The 23,812-nt window shown below is 40.7% G+C and overlaps 2 protein-coding genes across 2 annotated transcripts in view; one reads left to right on the forward strand and one right to left on the reverse strand.

Moving 5' to 3' along the window:
* The first annotated feature begins 218 nt into the window (after window positions 1-218).
* LOC149227406 (uncharacterized) lies at window positions 219-1,343 on the forward strand. Its single transcript, XM_089380488.1, has one exon. It carries the CDS (start codon window positions 219-221, stop codon window positions 1,341-1,343), a length of 1,125 nt encoding a protein of 374 aa, XP_089236614.1.
* Window positions 1,344-4,409: 3,066 nt separating this feature from the next.
* LOC149227407 (putative low-specificity L-threonine aldolase 2) overlaps window positions 4,410-23,812 on the reverse strand; it is a 149,188-nt gene continuing 129,785 nt past the window's right edge. The window contains exons 6-9 of the mRNA XM_089380490.1: window positions 6,641-6,699; window positions 6,343-6,443; window positions 5,108-5,174; window positions 4,410-4,800 (exon numbers count right to left, since the gene is read on the reverse strand). Coding sequence (XP_089236616.1) covers window positions 4,747-4,800; window positions 5,108-5,174; window positions 6,343-6,443; window positions 6,641-6,699 — 281 coding nt within the window. The 3' untranslated portion in view covers window positions 4,410-4,746. The remainder of the gene's footprint in view (window positions 4,801-5,107; window positions 5,175-6,342; window positions 6,444-6,640; window positions 6,700-23,812) is intronic.

The following is a 23,812-nucleotide window of genomic DNA, read 5'->3' on the forward strand; positions in this document are numbered from 1 at the left end:
TCACAACGCTGGTAGCCACTCATCCCCTTGCATCAGCCCCTCATCTGCTAGGAATATTACTATTCGCCGAAAACAAAACCGTGACAGCAGGCACTTTCAAGGACATCCCCAGCCTCTCCCTTTTAGCCCTACTGATGCACATTCTCTCATTGATATCCCCATTGCCGGTACTTCCTCCCCACGGCCCTTGGAGCACGGATTCCCACACATGGTCAAACATGACCTTCATCCTCTCTCTTAATATGCGGGGGCTGGGGGCCACCCCAAAATTCCTGGCTCTCAGAGAAATTTTCTCTTCTCTCCATCCCTATATTATTCTTCTTCAAGAAATGATGCATGTTGTTCCTCAGGTGATTGAGTACTTCAGAAAAATGCTTCCAGACTGGTATATGGCAGCCACTGATGCTCACGGCCTCTCGGGTGGGCTGGTTGCTATCTGGGATCCTCGATGGGTCAAGGTCAAGGATTTTTCTTGCTTTGCTGGTATCCTCCTTGCTGGTCACATTCGTAGGCTCAAGGGTAGAATTCACATTCTTAATGTATATGCACCATATCGTGATCAAGCCATTTTTTGGGATAATCTGATTGAGTCGGAGTTACTGGATCTTACTTCACTCATCATTGCGGGGGATCTAAATTGCACTATTGGTTTGAATGAGATTTGGGGATGTTCCAGAAAGGTCGATGTCATGGCTGACTGTATTAAGGATATCATCCTGGAGCACAATCTGGTGGACATTTGCCCCTCCACGCTTATCCCCACCTGGGACAATGGGAGGTCGGGTGCGAGATATATTGCAAAGCGACTGGATCGCTTTCTCCTACACGATCAGATCATTGAGAGGCTTGGGATGGTATATTCTGAAGTGGTTAGTTGTCATATATCTGATCACAGACCCATTGCAATTCATTGGAGAAGGGATGATTACAAAGGCGACATGCCCTTTAAATTCAACAGGGTATGGCTTGAGGACCCAGATTTTAACTCCCTCGTGCGCGATGTGTGGAATAATGGCGGGGTTCAGTGTTCCTCTCCCATGAGGCACATTCAGGACAAGTTGGGGGTCCTGCGGCGGGAGACTAAGGTATGGGAGAAAAGGAAACGACGGAATATGAACAAAGAGCTTGTTGATATTACTAAAGAACTCCTGGATATCCGCCCCCTTTTAACTGGACATTATCTACCTGATGACATTCGAAGTCGCATACAAGTTCTGGAACTCCAAAGGAAAAAGTTTCTCCATATAAAAGAGACTACTTGGCGTTTAAAGAGCAGAGCAATTTGGATTCAAGAAGGGGACCAGAATACCAAATTTTTTCATAGATATGCAAATTATAGGTGAAGGATAAATTCCATTTGGGAGATTTCTGATTCAAATGGTACCAAGCTTCAGTCGCAGCAAGACATTAGTCACGTTGTTGTTTTCCACTTTCAGCAAGCTTACAGCCAAAGGATTTTGGTCTACCTAGAGGACCAAATCTGGGGGGTCGAACATTTTCCTACCATGTTTGATGCGGGATGCTAATCTGGCGCTCTATCATCCTGTTTCGGCTGAGGAAATCCTGGGGGTCCTGAAATCTTTCAAGGGGGATAAGAGTCCAGGCCCTGACGGATGGACAGTGGAGCTCTTCACACATTTTTTCAATCTCTTTAAATAGGATCTTGTTGATATGGTCGAGGAATCACAGGTTCGGGGCTATATACATCCTCACATAAATTCCACTTACATCGCGCTGATTCCGAAGAAGACTCATTCACACACCTTCTCGGATTTTCGTCCTATATCTCTTTGTAATCTTGTTTACAAGATTATCTCTAAAACTATTGCAAATCGGATGAGGCACACCCTCTCCAAGTATATTTCCCCACAGCAGTTCGGATTTCTGCAAAATCAACAGATTCATGATGCTGTGGCGATTGCCCAAGAAAGTATGCACTCTATTCACACAAAAAAATTAAATGTGGCTATCATGAAAGTGGATTTTAAAAAAGCTTTTCACTGTTTGGATTGGGGCTATCTGAGACTGGTTCTCCACAAAATTGGTATACAAGCCAGTGCAGCTGAGTGGATTATGGCTTGTGTTTCTAATGTACAATATGTTGTGGTTATTAATGGATACCCTATGACAGCATTCTTCAAGGCTAGGAGAGGTCTTCGGCAAGGCTAGGAGGGATCTTCGGCAAGGCTGCTCTCTATCCCCACTTTTATTCATTCTGGCTATGGACGGGTTGAGTCTCCACATTAAAAATGTTGTGGCCGAGGGCCATTTCCTTGCTCTTCACATTGGCAGGAACATTCATATCTCGCACAACTTCTTCGTGGATGACGTGCTCATCATGGGGATCCTCAACAGGTTTGCTTGGTTACATCTCTTTCATATTTTCACTAAGTTTGGGAATGCATCTAGTTTAATTATGAATCAATTGAAATCTACTATTGTACATGACCAATGTGATATGGAGGTTATTGATTACATTCGAAGGTTGTTTGGAGTGGCTTCTGAGATATTGTCTGGGGGTATGAAATACCTCGGATTCCATATCAAACCATGCAGCTACAGGATCAATGACTGGATGTGGCTCATAGACAGATTCTATAAAAAATTATCTAGTTTGGAACACAGATGCCTATCCATGGGGGGTCGCATCACATTGACACAAGCAATGACCATGCAAATGGGAGCGTACTAGGCACACTTATTCCATCTGCCACTCACCATCATCAAAAAAACTCAATGGGATCATAGCCAAATTCATCTAGTCAGGTATGAAAAACAAGAACAAATTCCATCTTACCAAATTGGATCATATTACCATGCCGAAGCGTCTGGGAGGCTGGGGCATATTGAATCTAAGGAGATTCAACTATGCATTATTACTTAAATCATTATGGAGAGGGATATTTGGGGAAGGCACCTGGGGTATGATTATTAGACACAAATACTTGAAGGACCTTGATTTTCCTGTTTGGCTGCGTAGGGGAAGTATTGGTAACAAATCGGGCTCAACTATATGGCTCAGTTTTACAAAAGTACGTCACTGCTTTCTTTTGCTTCTCACCTGGAAATTGGGAACTAGTCATCGCATTGTTATTGGTCTGGACAAAATTCTGGGTATCAAAGTTGCTGACATGCTTCCTGATAGCCTCATATATGGATTAAACTGTCGCGGCATATTCTTCTGGCAGCAGGTTATATCGGCATGGCATGACAGATGCCCCATCTGGAAATGGTCCAGGGATTTGGGATTGAATGGACAAGCAGCGCAGGAATGGGATAGGCTTTGAACACACTTGCAACTTGCTGGAATTTGTAGAGATGCGGATAGAGACATGATCATCTGGACAGGTAAAATGAAGGGAGAGAATGTCATGGTGGCGGATACATATCTTACACTCTGTCATCAGGAGGCTCAACAACCAGAGGTATGCTGGTTCTGGTTCTTTAAATTTTGGAAAACAAAAATTCCTATTAAGATCACTCTTTTCCTTTGGCTAGTCTGGAAAAACAAAAATCTAACGTGGGCAAACCTCCAGAAGAGAAATTGGTATGGTCCAGGGATATGTGTGCTTTGCAGGAATGCGAAGGAAAACAATCTCCACTTATTCTTAACATGTCCTGTGGCTACTCAGATTTGGCAAATCTTGCTGGAGATTTTGGCTTTCAATACACTCAATTTACCTGTATTTCTGACTGCCTCAAATGGTGGAGCCAGCAAAATATTACTTGGCGCAATATTCCTCCTATTCTCTTTTGGGAGATCTGGAGGTGGAGGAATAACATCATCTTTAAAAATTTCAGAGAAAGTGCTGCACAGGTGCTGGAGTGCATTAGAGATACACACTCTATTGGACTACAATCTGGTATGGGAACAAAAAATACTAAACAAAATCTTTCTTGTCCGAAGATTGATTATCCAGCTGGTTTCTTTGACGGAGCATCACAAAGAAGTAAGATGCGGATGTGGTTTCTTGATCCTTCATTCACCAGATCAGGCTTTTTGGGTCCACTGGGGTGCTGGCAACGGCACAAACACAAGGGCAGAAGCCATGGCATTATGGGGATTACTCTGGTTCTCTAATTTTTTGAACATTCCTAAAATCCACATATACAGAGATTCCAAGATTATCATTGATTATGTCAGGGGACGTGCAAAAATATACCAACCTACTCTACAAGGTTGGTTGCAACAAATCACATATCTCTGGAATTCTCATAATGACTCTTTGATTCAACATATTGGTAGAGATTTCAATCAAGCTGCGGATGGACTTTCAAAGCAAGGGCTACAGGACAAGCTGGATGGGATGCATATCGAGATCAAGATGGGGGACCTTTGCATGGATGTCGGGGTGCTGCCACTGCCAGGATAAATTCACTTCTCCCTGAATCCAATTTTGCTTCTACTAATGGAATATATCAGGCTTTTTGTTGTCTATTTCTCTAAATCACTGTAGTGTCTTTCACATAATATCTTGTTTATTACAGGAATTGCATGCTGAACAGGGAACTTTTAGGCATTTCTGCATTTTGAATATTATGTATATATGTTTAGAACTGTGCATATAGACAGGATAACTAAAAATGATGGCAATATGTTTGATCACCAAGTCAAATGGACTTGTATCAGTTCTGATCTGCTGATATATGCTGCTGCATTATGATGTTTATGTACACTTTTCAGAATGAATATATCGCTTTTTTCATACTGAAAAAAAGGCAAACTGTCTTGGTTTTTTTGAAACCTTATGCAATTTCACTTACTGTTGGCAACCGAAACAAAGTACCCTGCAAATGATTCTGAGAATATACAAACCATTAGTACCCATAATTCATAGATGGATAAATAAGTAACAAACATAAGGGGCAAAACTTCAAGATGACGCAAGACAATACAAGTAAAGAAATGAAATGGTAAACTCTAACATTATTCAGGAAATTCAACTCATCTAATTAAAACCCGGTCCTTGAAATTTGTGCAAAGAAGCAACACATTATTGCTTATCCTGACTATTTCATATAATAGTTAAATCCTTGAAACAGGCAAATGTGATAACTGACATCAACTAGTGCAAACTGAGTGGGGCTGTGAAAGATCAAGAATCACCTTAAAACATGCTATTGTGTATCGAATATCATCCTCTGAGATCTGATGATGTGTGACAAATCTGAATCTGCAAAATCAAATTAAATATAAAAAGGCGTATAACTGGTAAAATATGACCTGAATAAAACTCTAAATCCTGAAAGTTAATGAGTTCCAATTGAGTTTTGTATATGTTAAGAATCATCAACCAAATAAATTGGTTCTAGGAATCACCTTTATGAAAGGAATTCTAAATTGTTATGTACCATAGCTATCGGACTGGGCTTGGCAAAAAAAACTCACTGAGGCCAAAGTGTAGAGAGTTTGACTCGGCTGGCAAAAAAATCTGGCAAGCACATAACTGACCAAAATGGCTCTTTGTGGGTATTTATAACTCTCTCAGCAAGTCTTTTGGAATGACCCACTAGTTGTGGCAAGTCAAACATTACATATCAATATAAACACATGCATAGGCACACCCCATGACTTCGGAATCGGATTGTTACATAATCAATTCCACTGGGAAGAGATCAAAACATCTAGATTTGAGTTGTCAGTGCAGTTGTCAATGTTAAGCAACTAAAACATCAAGGTAGAAGTAGGTAGAAACAGCAAGGATCTTCAAATAGGATAATTACATAGCTTCTTACATCTGGGCATCAACATGGAATTAAGGCATTCAACATATATACTAGGTCACACGATTTGGAAATCTGAGATGAGCGTAGGAAGCTCAAATTCATGCAAGTATGCTCTGGTTGTAGATCATTCATTACATCTAGCAGTTTCTGCACATCAATCCTAAGTACGTTTCCTCTCATAGCCATATATCTTTCACTTGTTGGTTGCTTCTTGAGATTAAAACATTGAAACTGTAATTAGCCCATTTTCTAAATGCAATAAATGGTGGTTGACGTATACTCAATCTAAAAAATATTCACATTACAGAGTGCTACAGGGTAAGTTAATAAAACTTCCATAGTTTTTATTGAAGTTTTTTATTTCCAAGAAGTAAATCTTTCAATGTAATGCTGTAACATTCAGATTACAGAGTGCTGCAGGGTAAGCTAATCAAACTTGCATAGTTAAGCTATTGAAATTGTTTATTCCCAAGAAATAATGCTCTTTCAACGAAAGGCTGTGTTCCTGCAGTATGCCTGTAAGATCAAACGTATAGCTAGTGAAAGTGATTTACAGAATTAACCTAACCTAACTATATAGGGAACATACTTTGTCTTGAACATAGGAGTACCCACCTGGTATGACCATCAGGAATTGCAAGAACGCCTTCATGCTTCATGGTTTCACAAAGCTCTTCTGCCCTAGGGATTGAATCAGCAGTTATATTGACAAAGATCTGCTTCCAGAAATCAAATGGTAGAGTTACATCCCCAACAGTAGTACAAGAGCCCAAAGGCACTGCCATGGCTACTTTCTACAGTTAACCATGGAAATTTCTTTATGATTATCACGAAAACAGAAGGAACAAATGCAAACTAGCACAACTACCTTTCTTTGAGGTGTCAAAACTATGTAAAAATCAAAGACACTTACAATATTTGTATGAACGGCATCAAGATCCACATGAAGCCCATCAATGCCATTCAAACCTTCTGCAAAGAGAAAAATGAGATATTTTGATAAGCTTCTATTTGACAGACCATTTAACCACGAATTAGGAACAAACATTACACTGATAATAACTCTTGTAATTCAAATAGTACATGAAATAGGCCATGATGTTGTGCTAATAGTATCTATTTGATAAAGAGGTGAAGGCCTCTATGAGATGTCTGCAAATTGTTGATGTTTATAGCTCGGACAGGTGCTTCTGCAAACGCTAGGTGTCAAACATGCAAAAAATGTCCAAAATCCTCTTTAGGTGCTTACTCATGAAGTGTAGGCAATTAATATGATTTCCTTCCCAAGTCTAGCTTAGGAAAAACACATTGACTAACTTACTTGATTAATGTTGGCTATTGGGCTAAGTTTATAAGGATAAATAATTTAATTATTTAACTGAATTAGATTATAGCTCTACAATTGATCTACGTGGGTTAAGAATTAATCCTAGACATCTATTACTTTGGAGATTGAAGATTAGGGATTTAGCTCCAGATGAAATTATAAAAGAAGCCTAAGGGAGAGGATGAAGACATCCAATCAAGACATCAAATGCTTGAGAGAGAGCATTTCTCAAGAGAGACTAAAGAGAAGAGAAAGATGTGTACCATGGTGATTTCGGGAGAATGATTCGAGGGGGTCACATTTGTGGAAAGAGGAGGCTGAGATTGGATGATACCGAAATTTGTGAGGGGCCAGGTTTTTCCAGTCAGACTTGTGCAAGGCAAGGAGGTCAAATTTCTGTAGTGCATAAGGAATCATACAAGTTGAGGAGAATGAGGTTGAATTCACAACCGAGTTATTTCTAGGGCTGAGAATTTTAGTGGACTGAATTCTTCAGGGGGGGTAAGATTCCCGGGGGGGTGAAAATCTAGGTTTTATTGTGTTGTATTTTCTATGTAATATCTCGGGGTCATTTTGTAGAAATTTCACTGTAGATCACTTGATAATGCAATATACTAAAGAAAAATACTTGATCTACTTCTACAAACAAACTTGCCGAAGCTTAATCGATTTTGAGTAAGATCAAATCCATGTTACTTGGGAGCGGGAGCGGGAGCGACCATTTTCAGAAGCTCCCGGTTTGGGAGCGAATCCCGGAGCGATTTTTTAAAATATATATATAGATATATTTTAATTTTTAATTTTTGATACATATATGTCAACAAAAACATGTAGAATGATGAATTAGATATAAAAAACATAAAAAAGCATAGATTGAACCATATAACAACAATCTAGAAGTTATAATCTTCATCAACCACGTCCGCAAGTTAGTAACATAGTAACATACAACATATTGAGTCTCATGATTCATCAATCTTAAAGTTTCAAGCTTTCAAAATTCAATATATAACATTTATCATCATTGATCACCAAAGTTGTACTTGTAAGCTAAGTGTAACCATTACAACAAATAATATATAACATGAAATGAAATGTTATAAAATGAAATGAAATGAAACAACTTTCAACTTTCATGAAGCATCATATTCATAATTCATTACTAATGAGTTATAATTGCCAACTTCAAACTTAAATTGTCATATATTGTTTAAAAAAATATCATAATAAATATGAAAGAGTCAATAGTTATAAAAGCTACTAGAAACTAGAAAGAGAAGTAAATCTATTATCTATTTCTTATGCTTGGGCCTCTTGCCACCACGAGAAATGTCTAATTTTTTAGTCTTGTTGCAAAATCAGGATCTTTGTCATTAATATCACCCAATGAAACAGGAATCGCCGATTCCGGCGATTAATCGTGACTTTGACTCGGATCGGCGGCAGAAAGTCCCGACTTGAAACTCCGCGTGTCAACTCGCGTTGACCGAGTTTAACTCGTGGTCAACGCGAGTTTGACTCACGATTCAGCCGATTTACGCAACTCTGCGATTTATAGCGAGTCCCGCCAATTTGAAATAGGGTTTTTGGGTTTCCGGTTTGCGTTTAATGCGTCGACGGTCGTATTGTTTAACGGTGAATGGGTGATACATTGGTTGATAGCAGCATTCGACGGCAGCATTCGACGGCGACCACAGAGCAGTGGTTGATAGCAGCATTCGACGGCGACCACAGATTCGAACTTCGAACGCAGCACCACCACAGCATTCGACCGCACCACAGCAGCATTCGAGGTAGCTCAACGTAAATTACAATTTACAAAGATTAATGTGTTTTCAACTTTTCGGCGTTTGAGTCACGGTTCAGTGGTTCACCATCATATTGCTGTTCAATAAAGATAGGAAATCTCTGTAGCGGCTAGCCACAGTTGTGTCAAGTTTAAACTTTAAAGGCAGACTCAAAAGGTTCGTTAGATATCCAACGAATGTTTGTCTGAAGGTTCATTGGATATGCGATGGATCTTTCATTGGAATCATCCGAACTTCGAAGGATATGGGTCTGTCAGATATTCAATGAACCTGTAGCTATTTAAAAAAAAATTAACAGTCTCAGTTGGCTCTCTATCTCCGTCTTGACTCTTTCCGCCGCTAGTCCCGATTTTTAATAAAAATATGTTTAATAAATAAATATGTTTAAAATTTAAATAAATAAAATGTGACATACATAAATATGTTTAATAATAATAATTTATAATTAAATGTGACTGTAGTGCTTACACTGATTTTTTCACACTCGTGACTAGCGGCTAGCCAATGTATATAAAATTATAAATATACCATCACAGAGGATTGTAGATCATCTCTTGTTGTTCACTGACACTCATTTTATATATAAATTTGCAGATATATCTGTTTATTAAATATTTGTAATTTTGGAACAGCAGTTATAGCACTCAAAGTGCTTCTTATAGATTTGCTTAAGCTTCCACAATCTTGACAGACTTTGTTGCTGTTGATGTCTTGACAGCATTGGTGCAGGAAGCAACGGTGATTCTTTCTGAGTCTCACCATCTTCATGCCAACCCACCTGCAGGCTGCAACCTTCATTACCCTGCATCCTTTTGACTTACCAAACAGACAAGTAACTGTTGCAGGTTGCTAAGGTGTGTGCATGAGTTTGGCTATGGGTTGAAGTGTGCGTTATTGTAAATTTTTGGATAATTTTTAAAGTTGATTTTTTGTTGTCTTTCACAGGAGCCAGACTCCAAATCTTAACAGAAGCCACAAATTAAACACAAGTTCAAAGCAACAACAATGCCGAGAGAGAAGGACTTTGCTTGGGCTTATTGTGACAGGATTCCCGGTGACCCCAGGCTCCTTTGTAAATTTTGCAAAACAAAATGTAGTGGAGGCATTTATAGATTCAAGTTCCACCTTGCACAAATAACTGGCCATGATATAGGTATTTGCGACAAGGTTGACGACAATGTCAAACACCAAGCAGCCTTGGCCCTTGAGATGTTAGAGCAGCATAATGCCAAGAAAGCAAAGCAAAATGCTGAAATAGGAACTGTTGGAGTTGAACTTGATACTTTTTCTGCCACTAGCCCCATGTCACCTCAATCTGTTGAATCCTCAATGCCATTCCCAAGTTTTCCACACATGCCTCCAAGGCCAAGTCAAACTCCTTCAACTCCTTCCTTCAACACTGGAGGTGGAAACATAAACACCTTTTTTGCTCCCCGCACAAAACCCCGTTCCCAACCTACCTTGGATGGCACTGGTTGGAAAAAAAATATCCATAGTCAGGCAAGGAAGGCCATTGCTAACTTTTGGTACTATTCTGACATACCTTTCCACTGTGCCAGAAGTCCTTATTGGCAAGCTATGATTGATGCAATTGCTGTTGCAGGTCCAGGGTTCAAAGCCCCTACATCAGAGAGCCTTAGGACAGATATGTTGTTAGAGAGTGTTGAAGATGTCATGCTTGTGCTAGCTGAGTTTCGTTCATCATGGGTAGAAACAGGGTGCACCATCATGAGTGATGGATGGACAGATCAGAGGAATAGAACTTTAATAAATTTCCTTGTATCTTGTCCCGCAGGCACAATGTTTCTCAAGTCAGTGGATGCTTCAAATAAGGTTAAGACTGCCCAACTTATCTGTGAAATGATGGAGGAAGTCGTTCAAGAAGTGGGAGAAGAACATGTTGTACAAATTGTCACCGATAATGCAGCGAATTATATGGCTGCTGGTAGACTTTTTGAGATGAGGCACCCCACTATTTTTTGGACCTCTTGTGCTGCCCATTGCATAGATTTAATGCTTGAGGACATTGGTAAGCTTCATTGGATACATGAGGTTGTGGAGAAGGCAAAATCCATAACCAAATACCTATACAACCACACTATTGTCCTAAACACTATGAGAATATACACTGAAGGTAAAGAAATTGTTTGACCTGCAGTGACTAGATTTGCAACAAATTTCATATCTTTGCAATCTGTGGTTGAGCAAAAGATAAATCTGAAGAGGATGTTCTTGGGACCTGAGTGGATGGGATCTAAACATTCCAAGACCACTGAAGGCATCGAAATTGCTGCACTTGTGTTTAATGATGGCTTCTGGAAAGATGCTGAAGAGATTATTGCTATGACGGAGTCCCTTGTTAGAGTTCTCAGGTACTTTTAGTCTTTTAACTTTTTCATTTTTTAAATTTCATTTCAAGCTTCTTTTTATTTACAATGTTTCATATTTCTTTAAATTTGAATGCTTGAACTTTCAGGATGGTTGATGGTGACAAACCCGCTATGGGTTACATTTATGAGGCGATGGATCTCGCAAAGGAGGCCATCAAAAGAAGATATGGGGATGATGAGACAAAGTATATGCCTCTTTGGGACATTATAGATGCACGTTGGGATAGGCAATTGCATTCCCCCTTACATGCTGCTGGGTACTTCTTAAACCCACAATATTTTTATGATAAGAGCAAATTTAATGAGGATGGGGAGGTTGGCAGAGGACTTATGACATGCTTGGAAAGGTGCTTCCCTGATCCAGAACAACAAAGTCGTGTCTTTTCCCAACTACAAGATTATAGGGCACCATCTAAATTGTTTGCCTATACCAGTGCTATAAGACAAAGGTCAAAGATGTTGCCAGGTACCCAGCTTGAAGGCTTCATCAATTCATTAAATTTGTTTAAACTTTATTTTGTATGTTAAATGTTTTATTAAATTTTCTTTTCTTTTTAAGTTTTTACTATTTACTAATTTGGTACTTCTAGTCTTCTACTCACAAACCCTTACCACTTGCTAGGTCTTTGGTGGCAAAACTTTGGTAGCGATACGCCAGATTTGAAGAGATTTGCCATTCGAATCTTAAACCAAGCATGCAGTGCTTCAGGTTGTGAATGCAACTAGAGCATGTTTGAGAAAATACATTCTAAGAAGCGCAACCGATTGACACAAAAGCGCTTGAATGACCTTGTATTTGTCCATTACAATCTACGACTTCGCAACAAACAAATACAAGGTGAGATTCGAGAGCTTGAATTTGAAGGTTTCATAATCTAGTAGTAGTTCGTACTTTAAAAGTTTAAAGTTCAAACTTCAAAGTGAAATTTTAATTCACATTTCAATGTCTCATGATAATGACAGATATTGATCATTCACCAATCGACCTTGAAGAGTTAGATTTGCAAGCTACAAATGCGGCAGAATGGGTTCAATTAGATGAGCCTCCTCTTTTCAGCCTTCATGACTTGGAGAACTTTGAGAGTCAAGCAAGCGAAGGAGTGGGAGGAATCACTTCTAGTTCTCACTCTTAAGAGTCTTAGACTCTTAGTTGCTGATTTTTTTCTGATTAGTATGCAGTTTTTAACTTTTTTGTAAACTTTTAAAAGCATATGCTTCTAAGGACTCAAGACTCAGTGCTTTGGATCATGTGTGGACTCATAACATATATGAGATACTTATTTATTCATGATATTTTGGACATCTATTGATATTATGCATTGTTTGGACATACCTTTACCCAATATTAATGAAAAATGGTTTTTTTAATTCAATATGTGTATATTTTTATTTAATGAATTTGCCGATTTTTTCCCGATTTTTTCCCGATCCGATTAAAACTCTTCGCTCTTTTGCCTCGCCGATTTATTGCCGATTCCGAGTCTGGTAACATTGATATCACCCTCCAAGCATTAATATCCAGAGGTATCTTTGTCATTACCTTTGTATCTGTATAGGGATCTTTGTCATTAATATCACCCTCTGCGCATTAACATAAGATAGAAAAAGCATAGCATGTCAAGTCAAGATTTTGTTTGAGTGATGCGTACATTTTTAGAAGGGTCATGATAGAGGAGTTCGACAACCAATGTCACTAACATCAAGGTACATGGAGGGATTGGTACTCTTGATTAAATACGAGTTCCATACCCTAATACATGACAAAATTCAATGGAAACATTGCAATCCCCCAATCCTGAAATCCTGAAAAATTGATAAGTCTGCTGGATTTTGAATGAAATCTAAAATTCTACTTTCTCCATATGAAATCCAATGAGGACGAAACCACTCTCAAACATCCTGAGTCATTTCATGGTAATGTTAAAAATTTAAGTAAAAGGATGAAAATGAAAATTAAAGAAAATGTCACTTTTACTTTAAGAATTTAACATTACCATGAATAGCATATCAATACTAGGGCCTAGACTTGATCATTAAGTTGCCCCACTCAAAAACTATTTGTTTCTTTCAAAAAAAATTGCATTTCGAACATTACTACAAAAAAAAAATGCAAAAAAGGCAAAACGCTCCCGAAAACGCTCCTGAAAAGGCAGGGAGCGAAATTTTTTTTAGGGAGCGCGCTCCCGAAATCGCTCCCTTTTTGGGAGCGATTTTGGGAGCGCGCTCCCGACCCGCTCCCGAGTCGCTCCCGCCCGGAGCGCGGATTGGGAGCGGGAGCGGGGGGGGGCGCTCCCCCGCAACATGGGATCAAATAGAACACATATAACAGATGAAGAAGAAATCAATCACGCATGAACACAGAAGAATACTCTGGGGAAAGCCTCGGCTAAAAACCCTGATCTCTGTATTATCATACAAGTGGAAATATCTCCGGATTACACAAAGCTTTAGCTCACAAGCTATCCAGCTCTCAATACAATCCCTCAATGCTGCTCATAGACAAAATAGACAACACATATGCCTTCCTTCAGTCCTCCAAGCCTCCTATTTCCTTGTGCAGTTTCTCCTGGGTCCTCAAGCTGCCACCTGTGTGTAATTACCTCACACACTGCTCACCAAAATCAGAAATAATTACGCAATCCTCAAGGAAAGATTTCCTTCTACATGCAAGAGATATCCTCAAAGGAATATTCCTGCAACTGATAGTACATTGTCCCATCCTCTTATCTCAATTGGGTCTCTGTCTGAACTGACATGCATGAGTTATTTATGAGAGAATATTCAGTGATCTGAAGTACACTAGTTACATGCATGCATGCATTAACTAACTGAACTCACAATCAGTTCCACAAACTGTTGGAACTAATCTAACTGGACTTGACTCAATTAATTGAGCTAACTAATTACAACTCAAAGTACAACTCATCCTAATCTCCTTAATTAAGGGATAACTTCCTCGATCAAAGGGATAACTATTGCATGTCTTCAAATAAACTTCATGTTTGATTTTCTCCAACTAATTAACTCAAGATGAATTAATTAATTATTTTTCAAACAACTGCTAAGATCAAATTCGAATTTTAATTCTCAATTTTAGTTCAGGGACTATAACTAAAATTGGAATGTATCCTGAAATGCTATTTATAGCAATGCTATTTTTAGCACTTCTATATTTAGCATTTCTTGTTGCTATTTTCAACACTCCCTCTCAACAAGAAAGGGATTATATGTCACCCCGATCCTGTCTCTATGGAACTCGAATTTGCATTTTGACAATGCCGTAGTCAAAATATCTACATCCTACTCCTCAGTCGAAACATACTGCAACAACATGATCCTCTTCACCACACAATCTCAAAGATGATGATACTGGATATCGATGTGCTTGGACCTGTCATGAAATACTGGATTCTCAGAGAGTTTGATACAACTCTAATTATCACAACAGATCACAGTTGGATCCATCCTCTGATCAAACAATCCAACTGGAATTTTCCGCATCCAAATGGCCTCACATGCTGCCTGACTAGCAACCATGTATTCAACCTCTGCTGAGCTAAGTGTAACCGATCTCTGTTTCCTGTTGTACCAAGAAACTGCAGCTGAACCAAGGTTGAAAATTCCTCCTGAAGTGTTCTTCTGATCTGATGGACTCCCTGCCCAATCTGCATCTGTGAAGCCCTGAAGCTTCACTCCCTCTGTCCGTCTATACCATAATCCATACTGAAATGTGCCTCTGAGGTATCTTAACACATGCTTCGCTGCCTTCCAAAATAGCTTGGTAAGCTGAACCATAGCTTGACTTAGCTAGTTCACCGCAAAGCACAAATCTGGTCGTGTGTTCACTAAATACATCAATGAACCCACAAGCTGCCGATACACAGTAGCAGCAACTACCTCACCTGAAGTAGCATCCTCCTTCCTCCAGTTACCTACTAGAGTCTACATGGGCTTGCACTTCTCCATGTGGAATCTCCTAAGTATCTCATTGGCATACTTGCCTTGAGACACAAACACTTCCCCATCCTTCTACCACACTTCCATGCCTAGAAAGTAGTGCATGAGACCCATGTCTTTCATCTCGAACTCTCTTGCAAGGTCCTCCTTGCAAGACTTGATCAACTGATCATCACCTATCAATATCAAATCATCAACATAAAGAACAATGATCAATGGCTTACCTTCTACCATGATGTGGTATAGGTTTGCATCCGCTTCACTCTTTGTGAAGCCCAACCCAGTGAAATAGCTGTCAATCCTGGTGTACCAAGCACGAGGTGCTTGCTTCAGCTCGTACAAAGCTCTCTTGAGTCGGCACACATGCGACTCACGATCGAAGGTCTCAAATCCTTCTGGCTGCTCTATGTAGACCTCTTCCTCAACCTTATCATTGAGGAATGCAGTCTTCACATCTATCTGATGGATCTTCCAACCCATCTGTGCTGATAGTGCCAACATCGATCTGATAGATGAGTACCTTGCTGTAGGAGCAAAAGTCTCATCATAGTCGATCCCCTCGACCTGTGAGAAACCACGGGCAACAAACCTTGCCTTATGTTTCTCCACACTACCATTAGCTGCTTGCTTTACCTTGTAAAGCCATCAGGAACTCACTATTGACTTGTTTTCTGGTCTTGGAACAACATCCCAAACATTGTTCCGAACTATGGAGTCATACTCCTCCAACATAGCATCAACCCAGACTGGCTGCTGCACTGCCTCCTCAAAGGAAGATGGTTCGGTCTCTATACATTCCCCAACCAGGGCCATGTACCTAGTGTACCGCTCAAGTGACCTCCTCTGTCTGTGCTGAGAAGATGGTTGTCCCACATTCTATTGCATCCATCAACAATCTGTGAGCTTCCCTTGAGCATTTTCGCCCATCTCTGGAAGAATCTGCATGAGTGGATGTCTCCACTCCTGGATCCTCTACATGCGGCTGCTCTGCATCAGTCTGAGGCTCCTCCTCCTTAGGAACCAAAAGTTCCTCCTCTACATGCAACTTGAGCTCCCTCTCAAGGGAAACTCGCATGGCCTTCTGCTCGTCGAACTTTAGATCTCTGCGTACCACTGTCCTCTGACTGGTAGGCAAGAACACCCGATAGTTGTGGGGTGTATCAGTGTACCCCACAAGTATCCCCAACTCAGCTGTTGGCTCTAGCTTCTTCTGGGCATCTTTGGTCACATGGCAAAATACCGGTGAGCCAAAGATCCTGAAGTGACTCACATCTGGTCTCTTCCCGAAGAAATCCTCCTCTGGTGTCTTCATCCCCAGTATACAATGCGGGCTTCTATTCTGCAAGTATACTGCTGTATTGCATGCCTCAGCCCACAAATGAAGTGGTAGGCCTTGGTCATGCAGCATCGCCCGAGCTGCTCCCACAATCATTATGTTCTTCCTTTCGGCCACCCCATTCTGCTGTGGGTTATGGGGTGTCGTCAACTCACACTTAATTCCTTCTACTGCACAGAATTCCTTAAACTGTTAAGAGACATACTCTCCACCATTGTCGCTTCGTAAGGCCCTTATCTTCTTTCCTAATTCTTTCTCAACCAAGGCTTTGAACTCACAAAACCTTGAGAAGGTTTGATCCTTCTTCTGCATGAAATAGATCCAGCATCTTCAAGAAAAATCATCAATGAAAATAACATAGTACCTTTGTTTAGCGGTGGAGGCTATTGCGAATGGTCCACACACATCTGTATAAACTCGCTCCAGGATTGCTCCAGCTTGACTGTCTCGATCATGAAAGGAAGATTTTGCATACTTACCCAAGGTACAACCTTTGCATGTATCCACTTGCTCCAGTTTACCCTTGGGAAGTCCGGTAGAAATCTGTTGCATGATCTTCAAGGCCCCATGGTGCAAGTGGTCCAATCTTCTATGCCATAGCTCGCCAATATCTTGGCTTTGCACCAACTCTGCTTTGGAACTCAACGCAGCACAGTCATCTACCTCCAGCGTGTAGAGATTCTTAACTCGAATCCCAATCCTCTTGGTTTGTCTAGTGCTGATGTGTCTCAGGAATGCCTTTCCCTTACTAAAGACTACATCATAGCCTTTGTCTTCCAACATTGCGATGGACACTAGGTTCTTCTTCAGTCCAGGCACATACTTTACATCAGTCAAGGCGAGAGGAGCTCCATGCACCCTTTGAAACACAACCGTACCTTCCCCTGAAACACGGTACTTTCCATCATCGCCCATCTCTATGCGCATCTGGAGGTCCTTCTCCTCCAAGGTACTGAATAAACTCTTGTCGCCAGTCATGTGGAATGAGGCTCCACTGTCCAGGTACCAAACACAACCCACCATCGATGAAACCATGCATGCGATGAGGGTGAAATCCAATTCGAATTGTGAGGCCAATGCCTCACCATCTGATCCTTTCGAGGATCCCTTCTTGGATTTCTTCTGTGGACAATTTGTGTCATAATGGCCCACCTCATGACAATTAAAGCAACGCACTTTAGATTTGTCAATCTTCTTCCCACCATGGGAAGAACTCGATTTGGAATGGGAAGCCTTCCCTTTCCCTTTCCTCGCCTTACTCGCTAAGGCTAGATTTTCTTCATCATCATGCTTTGATGAAGATCCATCTCTGGTGCTTCTCCTGATCTCCTCCTGCATCAAATTCGACCATAGTCGTTCCCAATCTGGCAGTTTCTCTCTTCCATTTACTGAGTCTTGGTAGCTATGCCAGCTCTTAGGAAGACCGAGGAGAGCAAAACTCACCGTGTCATCATCGGTTGTCGTGATTCCTACACTTCCAAGCTCATCCCTGCAGGTGGTGAGCTTGTTCAGATATGTAGAGATCATGTCGCCCTTTTCACATGTGATTTTCCGAAGCTTGTCTTTCAGCGCCAGCTTCCTCTAATCGATGTTATTCTGATATAGATCCTTCAATGTTTTCCACATTGAAAACGGTGTCTCCTTCCCATGGAGACTGGAGACAATGTGGTCTCGAACTCCCTCCAGAAGAATCCTCCTCGCTCTAGCCACACATTTCTTCCATTCTGCCAATTCTCGGGCATTAGTAGCCGCTGGCTTGGGGACTTCTTGATCAATGAAGTCCTTCAAACCGTTGTCCTCTAATACCGCTTCCATGCGATCCTTCCAGGGTATATAATTTGAGTTGCCATCCAGGGCATACTCGAGTCTCAAACCATTGAACACCATTGGTGAAATTTGAGATGTGATAAGAATTCGATTTCTATAATCAAGAACTTTAAACTTCGAACTTCTCCCTTCTCTGTATATTGTTCTCTACTTTGATCACCTTTGCTCTAATACCATGTAGAAATTTCACTGTAGATCACCTGATAATGCAATATATTAGAGCAAAATACTTGATCTACTTCCACAAACAAACTTGCGGAAGCTTAATCGATTTTGAGCAAGATCAAATAGAACACATATAACAGATGAAGAAGAAATCCATCACACATGAACAGAAGGATACTCTGGGGAAAGCTGCAGCTAAAAACCCCGATCTCTGTATTATCATACAAGCGGGAATATCTTCGGATTACACAAAGTTTTAGCTCACAAGCTATCCAGCTCTCAGTACAATCCCTCAATGCTGCTCATAGACAAAATAGACAACACATATGCCTTCCTTCAGTCCTCCAAGCCTCCTATTTCCTTGCGCAGTTTCCCCTGGATCCTCAAGCTTCCACCAGTGTGTAATTACCTCACACACTCACTGCTCACCAAACTCAGAAATAACTGCACAATCCTCAAGGAAAGAATTCCTTCTGCATGCAAGAGATATCCTCAAGGGAATATTCCTGCAACTGATAGTACACTGTCCCATCCTCTGATCTCAACTGGGTCTCTGTCTGAACTGACATGCATGAGTTATTTATGAGAGAATATTCAGTTATCTGAAGTACACTAGTTACATGCATGCATGCATTAACTAACTGAACTCAGTTCCACAAACTGTTGGAACTAATCTAACTGGACTTAACTCAGTTAATTGAGCTAACTAATTACAACTCAAAGTACAACTCATCCTGATCTCCTTAATTAAGGGATAATTGTTGCATGTCTTCACATAGACTTCATGTTTGATTTTCTCCAACTAATTAACTCAAGATGAATTAATTAATTATTTTTCAAACAGCTGCTAAGATCAAATTCAAATTTTAATTCTCAATTTTAGTTCAAGGACTAACTAAAATTGGAATGTATCCCGAAATGCTATTTATAGCAATGCTATTTTTAGCACTTCTATATTTAGCATCTCTTGTTGCTATTTTCAACACATTTTCCCTATTAGGGGAGCCCTAATTTTCCTGAGTAGTAGAAAAGTTAAGAAGAAATTATTGGGCAAATTTCTACTACATTTTGTGACTAATTTCCTATTAAATTTCCATTGCAATTATTTCAATTAAATATCGGCATATTATTTTTCGACAATTTTCAAAGCAATTAATTTGCTGGGGTGAATATAATTTTCTGGGTATAAAACTGAAACAAACTACTGAGAATATGAAATCAGATATGGTATTGAACAATTAACATGGTATCAGAGCACTAAATCTACAAGGAGAGAGAAAATCAAGTTGTCGCAAGGGTTACAACAAAATATTTATTCTTTCCAGCGGATATATTTTTTTAGGGTTTTGAATATTTTATTTGGAAGGTGGGAGGATCGCTGCAACTAGACTAAGGTTTGAAGATCTATTGGAGGGTGCATCCAACTTTAGTCCCTAGAAGGAGAGAATTACATTAGTACTGAAGGACAATGGGATCTGGGAACTTGTTAGGCAGACTCTCACCGCTTCCACTAATGTTACATAACTGAGCATCCATAATCCAAAGGATGTGAAAGCCAGGACAATTATCCTGGATGAGGTGGAAGTGTTGAAAATTGGCAGCTAAGGGAGAAATTTCCCCATTGGAGAAGCTTAACAAACCCTAAGGAGACCCCTCTTTCACTTGAAAAAAAATAAATTTGCACATGGAAAAAAATATTATTTTTAATGTTGGTTCAAATCAACTTGAAAAGAACAAGTCTGCCTAGAGAGAGAAATTTGACCTCTTAACTCACATATAAATGCAAGTTCATTGATTTCATTTGGAGGCATCACATCACACATCACATCTTCCTCATTGGTTTGTACACTTCTAAAATTGCAGGGCCGAGTTAACATGTGCGAAGGAGAGAGAAGAGATTCTATTTTGACTGCATTGACAATATGTTTTTTGGCATCTTTGACCAATGTTGACTTGGGGCTGATTTGACTTGGTTGACCAAATTTTCTAATGCGTTTTGGAAGGCCAAATTCAGGGAGAATTTGACTAGTTTGACCTAGGCACTTTAACCATCTTTGACTACAGATCTGAGTAGGGTTTGACTGCAGGTTGACTTTGTGAGTTGACCCTATTTGCAAGTAGATTTGAGGACTATTTTCACTGGGTTTGACTGAGCAAGAGAGGCTGAATTGTTTGCTTCTTTGACCAAACTTTTATGGGCACTTTGACGTTGACTTTGCTTGGTTAGAGCTGTCGTTCACTGAACTTTGACAGCGCCGAAAAATTGCAGCACTGGTACTTTGACCAGATTTGACTTTTATGCTCATCATTGATTGGCTATTGGATTGTTGACTTGGATACTCAAGGCTTTGACATTTCACTCACTGTTGGATGTACTTGGACTATGTATCTCTGTTGAACATTTGATGAATATCTAATAGAAGAATCTAGTTGGGTTTTCCCCTTGTGGGGTTTTTCCCTGGTCTTTTACCTAAATTGTTGTCTCATTGATCTTGGTTGTCTTCTATTGTGCATATTGTTTACTATTCTATCTACAATTGCTTACTATTATTGGGTGATTGAAAATAAATTGGAAAAGTGATTGCTACTGAAAGAAGAAATTGTTTAAGTGATTGTTACAACATAGAACACTGAAAATTAACAATAGTTCAGCAGAGAGAGAGAGAGAGAGAGAGAGTACATTTACAACAGAAGTCAACAATTTGACTTTCTAGATAAGAGAATAGATCATCTCTACATGAGATCAATTGAAGACATGTTGCTTCAGCTGATTCTCCAAGGTGACTCCACCTATCATTGTGTTGCATCTCGTCCATGTGTTGCACCTCACCGTGTTGCACCATGCTGCACTCATCATCACAATGCTAGACCTAATGACCATGTTATGCACTTCATATTGCTGCTCCTGTCACTGTACTTCTCCAATCACTGGGTTGTTCTCATCACAGATCTGCACTATATGTTGCACTCATCAACACTACATTCAGTCATGTAGCTGCATCATACATAGTGCTGCATTGCTACCCATCATTGTATGCTGATAGCACTATGTTGTACTAGTTGTTGTCCCATAATATGTCCAGCTACACCAACATGCCCAAATAGTCCAATTAGACCATGCTACCATTTGTTTGCACAGTTGTTTGCGGCACACCTAGTTAGGGCACTTGCAACAGCCCTAGTTTCATCCCAAGTCAACAAACTAACCCTTTAAGGGTTGTGGCATACCCTCATACGTCTCCTCCTCACCCACGTTGCTTGCTTTGGGTGTTGTCCACCCTTGACAGCCCTCACATAGCCTCTAGTTGTGTGCTCTGACCTGTAGCCTAGCACAACAGATTGTTGTAGCAACAAACCTTCGAAAATGTGCCAAAATAACTTCCAAATAGCGACGTTTTTGACCCTTAGGAACTCGGCCTAACAGTCAGCCTTCTCGGCCCTCTTCATAGCAAACTCGGATCCTGATTACATCATTGTTCCAGCCCTAAGACTATCCGCACTTACCTCAGCCACTAGGCCTCCTATAGCAGACTTCGAATCCCTATTTTCCCACGTTGTCCAGACTCTAGGTTGTTGCGGCTAGGGTATATCCATATCACCCTTAGGTAGGGCAGCGTAGGGCCTCCTCTAGTTGCTGGTTAGGGCCTTTCCTTTGCTGCGGATTAGGGCTCCCTTTAGCTGCGGATTAGGGCTCTTCTAGTTGCGGATTAGGGCTCCCTTTAGCTGCGGATTAGGGCTCCCTTTAGCTACAGATTAGGGCTCTTCTAGCTACGGATTAGGGCCTCTTAGATCTGTGGCCAGATCTCCTACAAGTCTGCAGCTAGGGCTCTCCTAGATGACCCTTCTTTAGGGCTGCATAGAAGGCATCTCCTCTAGACCTCCTCTTCCACCAAAAACCCAAAACAAGTGGAGAGTGAGATCACAAGAGATGAGTGTTAAATGACTTGAAGTCCTCCTTTATTTATACTAAAACGTTGAGCACAAGTGGGGTTTATTTGGTTGCTGGCCGACCTTGACGAATTGTCTCATAACACTAATAAATTCATATCTCCATGAATACTTATCGGAATCGGATAATCTTTAGATCAATCCTACACCTCTCGATGAGAGGGATCCAAGAAAAATATCAGCTACCATAAATAAGATGACCCACATGGAGTTTGGCCCTAGTTGCCAATTTTAACACTCCCTCTCAACTAGGGAGAACTCCATCCGCTGATCCATATGTCTGACTGTACTATCTCTGCCATCAGTGCCCTGCACTACTTTGCTCTGCTGAGCTCTGCTTTGCTGAACCATGAAGAGGAAGAACTGATCGAAAATGTCTCATGCCATTCTCTACTGACCCAAAGTCAGTTTTATCTTACTAGCCCAAAGTTAGTTTTACTGATCCCAGATCAATATCACAAGAGAGTGTCTCAAACCACTCATACTGATCCCAAATCAGTTTTGTTGATCCCAGATCAATGGAGGTCATCCTAACATAGGGAGTACGGTAGATACAACGATGCATCCATCGATAGTACAACTATGGTCCCCAACCCCATTTCCTTACTAATTGATCAGATGAGAGGTACTTCCCATGAGTCCCAGACTACATGGGCAGGATGCCTTGACAGGAGAACTAATCATCCTGTCCACAGTCGCCACGGGAGAACTAATCATCCTGGCCCACAGGAGAACTAATCATCTCGGCCCACAGGAAAACTAATCATCCTGTTCCATAGTCGCCACTAGGTATCACAGGGAAAGGTTGAACATGTCACCCTGTACATAGCGCACCACTAGGGGACGATGAGTCGCCCAGTAGTCGTATGTTGCTCCAGTAAGTTCCCCAAGTCCCCCAGAGCTCCCAGAGCTCAGTGCATGCAACATGTAGGGCCCTTATACGAAGGTCTCTCAATGACTCCAAGTCGTTCGAGAAAATCACAGATTTGACCTTTCCCTGGGGCTTTGACAAAGTGTCTGCAACCTGTACATCAGTCTCAATGTGATGGAGCCTCCTCGCTCATTGACTTACCATATCCCAGATAAGGTAGTATCTAATGTCTATCTGCTGGAGCAATCATCGAATACCTCAATAATCGAATCCCCCCTAGTTGTCACAAAGAATCACAGTGGTATTCATCATGTGTACAAACAGCTCACTGAAGAGCTTCCACAACCAAGCAGCTTCACACGAGATCATACATGTAGCTTTGTATACGGTCTCAGCGGTGCTTATAGCAACCAACTTCCGCTTCCTGTCCATATCATTATATCGAAGCAGAATCCA

The sequence above is a fragment of the Pinus tabuliformis genome, chromosome J (genome assembly GCF_031772625.1).
Source record: "Pinus tabuliformis cultivar Carrire ecotype Pingquan chromosome J, CPIR1, whole genome shotgun sequence".
NCBI lineage: Eukaryota > Viridiplantae > Streptophyta > Pinopsida > Pinales > Pinaceae > Pinus > Pinus tabuliformis.

Coding starts and splice junctions, on each gene's coding strand:
- LOC149227406 (XM_089380488.1), top strand. CDS start 219: ATGACCTTCATCCTCTCTCTTAATATGCGGGGGCTGGGGGCCACCCCA.